The sequence below is a fragment of the Conger conger genome, chromosome 18 (genome assembly GCF_963514075.1).
Source record: "Conger conger chromosome 18, fConCon1.1, whole genome shotgun sequence".
Classification (NCBI taxonomy): Eukaryota; Metazoa; Chordata; class Actinopteri; order Anguilliformes; family Congridae; genus Conger; species Conger conger.
In genome coordinates, this window is record NC_083777.1 from 10102947 (window position 1) to 10112500 (window position 9554).

General features: G+C 47.0%; 1 protein-coding gene across 1 annotated transcript in view; it reads right to left on the reverse strand.

Moving 5' to 3' along the window:
• Window positions 1-5477: 5477 nt before the first annotated feature.
• Window positions 5478-9554, reverse strand: part of peli1b (pellino E3 ubiquitin protein ligase 1b) — a gene marked incomplete at its 5' end in the record, with an annotated part of 9600 nt that continues 5523 nt past the window's right edge. The window contains 3 exons of the mRNA XM_061228823.1: window positions 5478-6426; window positions 7929-8117; window positions 9015-9212. Coding sequence (XP_061084807.1) covers window positions 5845-6426; window positions 7929-8117; window positions 9015-9212 — 969 coding nt within the window. The remainder of the gene's footprint in view (window positions 6427-7928; window positions 8118-9014; window positions 9213-9554) is intronic.

Below are 9554 nucleotides of genomic sequence, written 5' to 3' on the forward strand. Positions count from 1 at the left end.
CATTTCCTCAATACCATTTAAAAGCGCATTACTCTAAAATTGTTGGGACGTCACTAATCACACAATAACGCTCCTCCTACTTTCTCTCCGCAGGCTGCCTTACCAGATAAACCAGCCAGATGTGCTAAAGAATGCGCGCGTCCGTCACACACACACACACACACACACACACACACACACACACCTATACACATACATGACTTTGTCATGACGAAGACTGTGCGACGTGCAAAATATTCAGAGGTATGGAATGGTGTCTGGCCTGTCTGAGAGTAAGATTACGCTGCCACCCTGTGGCATTACCACGTGTTGCATGTCCAGGATGTATATTGCAGAATTGTGCTCTATCACTTACTTCACTGTAAGTGCAATACACCGGAATACTAAAATAGTTATATTTAATAACATCTGTTCATATATAATACCTTATATATTTCAAGTTCATACTACTGGAATGTATAAAGTCCATCCATCCATTATCTTAACCCACTTATCCTGAACAGGGTCGCAGGGGGGCTGGAGCCTATCCCAGCATACATCGAGCGAAAGGCAGGAATACACCCTGGACAGGTCGCCAGTCCATCGCAGGGCACACACACCATTCACTCTCACACTCATACCTACGGGCAATTTAGACTCTCCAATCAGCCTAACCTGCATGTCTTTGGACTGTGGGAGGAAACCAGAGTACACGGAGGAAACCCACGCAAACACGAGGAGAACATGGAAACTCCACACAGAGAGGCCCCGGCCGACGGGTATTCGAACCCAGGACCTCCTTGCTGTGAGGCGGCCGTGCTACCCACTGCACCAACCGTGCCGCCCTCAGAATACAAGAGGGCATTTCTGGGCAGGAAGTTGCCACAGCATTACCAATTCTGCCAAATGCCTGCAATCTTCAGTACAGTACACACTGACGAAATTAAACTGTTACTTCCATACTTACCGGGCCCAAATACAAAACCCGCCAAACGGCTATAATGCACACATACACACGTGGACAAAATTGTTGGTACCCCTCTGTTAATGAAAGAAAAACCCACAATGGTCACTGAAATAACTTGAAACTGACAAAAGTAATAATAAATAAAAAATGTACTGAAAATTAACCAATGAAAATCAGACATTGCTTTTGAATTGTGGTTCAACAGAATCATTTTAAAAAACAAACTAATGAAACAGGCCTGGACAAAAATGATGCTACCCTTAACTTAATATAATATTTAATACCTTTTGAGGCAATCACTGCAATCAAACGATTTCTGTAACTGTCAAGGAGACTTCTGCACCTGTCAACAGGTATTTTGGCCCACTCCTCATGAGCAAACTGCTCCAGTTGTCTCAGGTTTGAAGGGTGCCTTCTCCAGACGGCATGTTTCAGCTCCTTCCACAGATGTTCGATAGGATTTAGATCAGGGCTCATAGAAGGCCACTTCAGAATAGTCCAATGTTTTGCTCTTAGCCATTCTTGGGTGTTTTTAGCTGTGTGTTTTGGGTCATTATCCTGTTGGAAGACCTATGACCTGCGACTGAGACCAAGCTTTCTGACACGAGGCAGCACATTTCTCTCCAGAATGCCTTGATAGTCTTGAGATTTCATTGTACCCTGCACTGATTCAAGACACCCTGTGCCAGATGCAGCAAAGCAGCCCCAGAACATAACCAAGCCTCCTCCATGTTTCACAGTAGGGACAGTGTTCTTTTCTTGGTATGCTTCATTTTTGTGTCAGTGAACATAAGAGTTGATATGCCTTGCCAAAAAGCTCCAGTTTTGTCTCATTTGTCCAAAGGACATTCTCCTAGAAGCTTTGTGGCTTATCAATATGCATTTTGGCAAATTCCAGTCTCGCTTTTTTATGATTTGCTTTCAACAGTTGTGTCCTCCATGGTCATCTCACATGAAGTCCACTTTGGCTCAAACAACGACGGATGGTGCGATCTGACACTGATGTACCTTGACCTTGGAGTTCACCTTTAATTTCTTTGGAGGTTGTTCTGGGCTCTTTCGTTACCATTCGTATTATGTCTCTTCAATTTGTCATCAATTTTCCTCTTGCGGCCACGTCCAGGGAGGTTGGCTACAGTCTTAACCTCTTGGACCTTAAACTTCTGAATAATATGTGCAACTGTAGTCACAGGAACATCAAGCTGCTTGGAGATGGTCTTATAGCCTTTACCTTTAACATGCTTGTCTATAATTTTCTTTCTAATCTCCTGACAACTCTCTCCTTTGCTTTCTGTGGTCCATGTTCAGTGTGGTGCACACCATGTCACCAAACAGCACAGTGACTACTTGTCACCCTTTAAATAGGCAGACTGACTGATTACAAGTTTGAAGACACCTGTGATGCTAATTAGAGGACACACCTTAGTTTAACATGTCCCTATGATCAAATTATCTTTTCTAGGGGTACCATCATTTTTGTCCAGGCCTGTTTCATTAGTTTGTTTTTTAAAATGATTCTGTTGAACCACAATTCAAAAGCAATGTCCGATTTTCATTGGTTAATTTTCAGTACATTTTTATTTATTATTACTTTTGTCAGTTTCAAGTTATTTCAGTGACCATTGTGGGTTTTTCTTTCATTAACAGAGGGGTACCAACAATTTTGTCCACGTGTGTATGTGTGCATTATAGCCGTTTGGCGGGTTTTGTATTTGGGCCCGGTAAGTATGGAAGTAACAGTTTAATTTCGTCAGTGTGTACTGTACTGAAGATTGCAGGCATTTGGCAGAATTGGTAATGCTGTGGCAACTTCCTTGTGTATTTGATGGACAATCACATTTTTTCAGATAAAATGAGAAAGTTTAAGATGAAATGGAAACATTTGGTATTTGCTTGTGGCGTCCGGTTCTACAGTCGGACGGTGGATCGTGGCTTCAGCGCACCTGTTCGCACAATCGGCTCTCATTATCCCACAGCAACAGTTGCCCGGAAACAAATTCAGGAGCGCAGAGCAGAAATATACAATAAACAGGCTACGCTGCAAAGCAAGGTTAGCACGGGGTCAGTTGCTGTATAAACAACACGTGCTGAAAAGACCCAAGTAGAGTAACAGACCTACACCAAAGTGTAAAAGGCTTTATTTTTTTAAAAGTTGGTACAAAAACTGGTTATCTGCAACAAACATTCTCAGCTTTTGCCTTCAAGCATCAGGAAATCCCAGGATATAGACAACAGAAACTGAAAAAAAGAGACCACATAAGCAGGTAGGGATACCAAATTCAAATTTTTTTTTAAGAGAAAAAAGAAAGCCCTTTTCCACCTGCTTATGCACAAGGGGAGAGCACAGTGTATTTGTCCAATAGCGACGTTACACCTTAAATAAGCTTAATACTGGGTCAAGACCAGACAAAAAGGCAATAAATAAAACACAACAAAGACAGTTGACCATGAGGTGAGTGTCTCTTCAGATTTCCTATGCAGACACGGGTTGTTTAGAGGGGACAGTAATTTCTTTTAACACAAGTGACCAGAACGTGGCCTCTCCCTGAGGTGAGTACTGTTGTACTGGGGTCTGCAGTCACATTCAGACAACAACCTTCTGGGACACACACACTCACGCACACCCGCGCACACGCATATACACATGTACACACACACTCACGCACACACACACTCACACACACACTCACACACACCCGCGCACACACATATACATATGTATACACACACACGCGCACACACACCCACACATACACACACACTCACACACACCCGCGCACACACATATACACATGTACACACACACACACCCACACACACACACACATACACGCACGCACGCATACACACTCACACATACACACACACTCACACATACACACACTCACACACACCCGTACACACTCACTCACTCACTCACTCACTCACTCACTCACTCACTCACTCACTCACTCACTCACTCACTCACTCACTCACTCACTCACTCACACTCACACACACACACACACACACACACGCATACACACACACACACACTCACACACACCCGCGCACACACATATACACATGTACACACACACACACGCACACACATACACGCACGCGCGCACGCATACACACTCACACATACACACACACACTCACACATACACACACATACACACACACACACACACACACACACACACACACACACACACACACACACACACGTGAGGGTCCTGGATCTTAGCTTAGTCAGAAGGACATGAAGGGAAAGTGAGTGTAAAGTTCTATATTCTACAGTAAAGTACTCAAAGCCAACAGAAGAATCTGATTTTACTCACTGCTACTTTCAGAACTGAACTAAACCACTCATTCATGGATAACAGAAAATATACACCCACTGAGCACTTTATTAGGTATTTATTACTTATTTTTTTACTTCTTGGCCTTTTGCTGCTGTATCTACTTTGAGGTCTGACGCACCGTTTTTTAATTTCTTTTTTTCGCACCAAACTCTAGAGACTGTTGTGCGTGAAAAGATCAGCAGTGTCCTAGATACTCAAACCACCCTGTCTGGCACCAACAATCATTCCACGGTCAAAGTCACTTGGACCACATTTTATCCCCATTCTGACATTCGGTTTGAAAAACAGCTGAACCTCTTGACCATGTCTGCATGCTTTTATGCATTTAGTCACTGCCATATGATTGGCTGATGAAATATTTGCATTAACAACCTGGTGTACAGTTCTACCTAATAAGGGCTCACTGAGTGTATATTACATTCTAGTAAATGTCAACAGTTATATATTGAAGATTTCAATAATGTCACGCCCCATGTGAAATATATGGCTGTAGACATCCTCCTTGAAGTGAATCAGAACCGGAACTTCAGATCACAATGAATCTGCATGTACATAGTGTGTACCACTGAGGCGCACGGTAGCCAATCAGAAGAGTGAAGAGGAGAGAGGGGCGGGGCCCGAGCCAGATCTATAAGAAGGGCCTTGCAGAACGAGGCACACTGGCTGAATGCTCACACACACTGGGAGGTCAGAGACTGGTTTCCCTAAACCTGGCCGTACATTATAACTGCTCAAAACCTGGGAGCGCTCGCCTGCTCCAATGTACTTTAATCCCACGCCCTTTGAATCAGATAACTGTGTGGTAGTGCCTGGAGACATTACATATGTACAGTTAGCAAAAGGCAGTATGAAGCCTGTGTGAAAATGGGCCTTTCCTTTTAAACATCATATTGTAGAAGGTGACGGAACTCAAAATCACCAATGATAACACGCAAACCTAAATCCCATAACGCATTCCTTTGATACATATATTAACATTTACACTGTTTGTAAATAGATTTTTTTTTTTTTTACACTTAATAATGGTTTGCATCTGATCTATGAGTGAATATTAATGGCTACCATTATTCTATTGTGGCTTTCATTCCAGAGCGGGACTATGAAGAATAAATATCGTTTAATAATGTTATGCCGTATTTGTCCGTCAGAGGAAAAGAAAAACAAACACACAGACACAGAACTCTGAATGATGTATAATGGTGTATATTGCATTACAGAATAGTAAAACCCGCCTTCCACAATATATTAGTAATAAAATACTGCTCAGACTTTGCAAAAAAAGTTCACCCGTTTAACGTCTGCATGAGGGTGCGAGGCTATTTTCGTCCCTACGTCGTATTGCATGAAAATATAGTCATCTTTGTTTCGTTTCGTCGTAAATAAAAATTAAAAAGCATTTTAAAAGGTCACTTGAAAACAGTCCGGATAAAAGGGGGGGGGGGGGGTAGAGAAAGGAAAACGTAAAAAGAAAACGAACAACAAAAAAACGGAGAAACTAGCTTATACTTCTTTGCCTCACGCGGAGCCCCCAGGGTGGGGGGGCGGAGGCTAGTCCAGAGGGCCCTGGAATATGAGTCTGACCTGGCCCTGCTCCCCGCTCAGCTGCTGGGCGCAGAAGGGGCAGGCGGCGTGGAAGGTGTGGGTGCCGTGCGGCAGGGGGATCTGGCTCCAGAAGGCGGCGGTCTTCTCCGAGCAGACGTGTCCGCAGGGGGCGAAGGCGTGCGTGGGCGGGGCGGCGTCCAGGTAGAAGCCGGCCTCCTGGCCCAGCCACAGGGGCACGTAGGGGCCGCGGGCCCGGCACATGGGGCACTCGCGCTCCCGCTCCTCCTCCGGCCCGGGCCCCGGGGCCCGGCCCCCGCCCCAGCTGTGGTAGCCGTGCACGTGGCCGCAGCGCAGGTAGACCCAGGGCTGCTTGTCGTCCAGCACGTCCTTGCGGCGCATGCTGGGGAAGGCCAGCGTGTTGAAGCCCACGGGGCACTGCGGCCGCGCCGCGTTGATCTCCTGCCGCAGCGCCTCCAGGTGCTTCAGCGTGGGCGTGCGCGACAGCCCCTCCGCCGTGCGCCACAGCAGGGTCGCCCCGCACAGGTCTATCAGAGAGCCGTCCACCAGCTCCTGCGTCTCGTTCTCCACCTGCAGGGGAGCGTTCAGTTCAGCACGTTACAGTCCTCAATACAGCTCAGCACGTTTTACACTCCTCAATTCAGCTCAGCACGTTTTACACTCCTCAATTCAGTTCAGCACGTTTTACACTCCTCAATTCAGCTCAGCACGTTTTACACTCCTCAATTCAGTTCAGCACATTTTACACTCCTCAATTCAGCTCAGCACGTTTTACACTCCTCAATTCAGCTCAGCACGTTTTACACTCCTCAATTCAGCTCAGCACGTTTTACACTCCTCAATTCAGTCAGTTCAGCACATTTTACACTCCTCGATTCAGTTCAGCACATTTTACACACCTCAATTCATTTTACTCAATACAAATCAGTACATTTCACCCACCTCAATACATTTTATCCACCTCAATTCAGTTCAGTACATTTCATCCACCTTAATTCAGTGCAGTACATTTCATCCACCTTAATTCAGTTCAATACATTTTATCCATTTCAATTCAGTCAGGCCAAGAAGTTTTATTATCAATTTCAATTCAATTCAGATTGAAATATCTTTATTCACAATCTGAAAAATGCCCATAATGTTCGACAAATTAAAATGAATGAAGAATAAGGCCACAGACAAGTGGAAATGATAAAGGCAACATACATGGACAACAGGAGTTTTAGAGTTGTAGCTCCTAACATTGTCCTGTAGATGGCAGCCTAACACAGGCTTTTCTGGTCCTCAATAGGTCGGTGTCGGTGTCTCTTTAACGGAGACGTGAACACAGGAAATACTCACACAGGTGCACACACTCACACATGGATTTGCAGGGCCTTCTGCCGGCCCTTACAGTGAGAGACGGCCCAGCGTGAGCCGTTTAACAGACTGCTGGGGCGGGAACAGAGCCCAGGCTCCGGCCAATCACAACGCAAACGCACAGGGCCTCACTGGGCCAGAATCCCCCTCCCCTCCCCAGGCCTGGGTACAGAGCCGGGCACGGCCGTGTTGAGTTAATCCTACAAACCAGGGTGCTTTCCCAACCACAGAGTAATTACTCAGATCACTGTGGCACCGAGCTCACAGCTGAGAGAATGTTCTAGTCCGGCGATGGAGCAACAGTCTTAACTTTCACCTGGCATTTCCGCCCAGCGCTGCAACCGCAAACGTCCTCACAACACTGTCGTTTTCCTGACAGAAGAGTGCACCATCCAGACAACACAGAGCCCCCTCACATCACATGTTAGAGAGAGCACAGTGCACTAGCCTATACAGACACTTATTTTACTGACAGAAAGAGGAGGGGGAACAGTGTGGAACACGCCAGGGCAGGGACCGAACCCCAAACCGTGCAGAGGAAAAACACACTGCAGCACACACTCGTGTGTCTAACACCCTTCACTGGACAGAAGCAGATAGTCTTACACAGAGTCCCGTCTCACGCGATTAGACTTCGGCCTCGGCGTACACAGTGAGCCCGGGCAGACGTTAGGGCAGTGTCGGGGGTGAAAGGTCGCGGCGGGGTCACGCACCATCTTGCCCCTCTGCTGGGCGGAGCGCGTCTCCCTCAGGGTGAAGACGTTGCCGCAGACAGAGATCTCCCTCCACACGCCCGGCCGGGAGTCCTGCGTGAAGCCGTGTCCCGGGTGCATCACCAGCACGCCGTTGGTCGTCAGCCCGTCCATCTGTCCGTCCGACGTCTTCCACTTCGCCGCTTTCTCCTGAGCGAGAGGGGAGCTGTTCAGCCTCCGGTACAGACACACGGGTCAACTACAGCCCCACTGCACGGCTGTACACAATCCTACAACTACAGCCCCACTGCACTGCTGTACACAATCCTACAACTATAGCCCCACTGCACTGCTGTACACAATCCTACAACTACAGCCCCACTGCACTGCTGCATACAATCCTACAACTACAGCCCCACTGCACGGCTGTACACAATCCTACAACTACAGCCCCACTGCACTGCTGTACACAATCCTACAACTACAGCCCCACTGCACTGCTGTACACAATCCTACAACTACAGCCCCATTGCTGTACACAATCCTACAACTACAGCCCCACTGCTGCATACAATCCTACAACTACAGCCCCACTGCACTGCTGTACACAATCCTACAACTACAGCCCCATTGCTGTACACAATCCTACAACTACAGCCCCACTGCTGCATACAATCCTACAACTTCCTGTTTATTTACACGATTACATGAACAAAAATTCCCAGATTTTCAATGTGGTCTCAGACTTTTGGACCCCACTGTGCATTTGTTAGTCTGTGTACAAATTTGCTTTAAAATTCAGTGAAGACTTGTGTGTTATGACCGTGCTGTATGTGTATGACCGTGCTGTATGACCGTGCTGTATGTGTATGACCGTGCTGTATGACCGTGCTGTATGTGTATGACCGCACTGTATGACCACGCTGTATGACCGTGCTGTATGTGTATAAGCGCTCTGTATGACCGTGCTGTATGTGTATAAGCACTCTGTATGACCGTGCTGTATGTGTATAAGCACTCTGTATGACCGTGCTGTATGTGTGTGCTATAGGACCACTCTGTACGACCGCGCTGTACGAGTGCTCTGCAGGCCGTGGCTGGGCTCACCCCCAGGAAGATGTTCTTGGAGGAGTCGAAGCCGGCGGCGTAGACCTGTGCAGTGTGGGGGGGGCTGCGCTGGCACAGGATGCGGCAGGCGAAGCGCGAGATGGTGCTCTGCGCGGTCTGAGCCTCCCCGTTACCATGGCTCCCCACCACCGTGTCCGTCACCACGAAGTCTATGGGGCTCTCTGTGGACCGGCCGATCTGGAACACACGTGGTCACGGTCAACACGCCTCTGTCACAGCACTGACCACACACCACAAACAACATTTACCAATAAAACAATCCTCATTTTTATTATTATTGAGAGAGAGAGATGGTTGCGTTAGTTTGTTCGTTGTTTGTTGTTCATCCAACAAGCTTTGGCAATACAAGTGTATTGATTTGTCAAGCCAATAAAGCATTTTGAATTGAGCTGAATTTAACTGACAGACAGAGAGAGAGAGAGCAGAGGAGAAGGGGAGGCAGGAACACTTCCATGTTACAGGGGTAATGTGAGGATAATTGTGTGAGCTTTGGCAGCATACTAACTGCTCTGGCCTGCA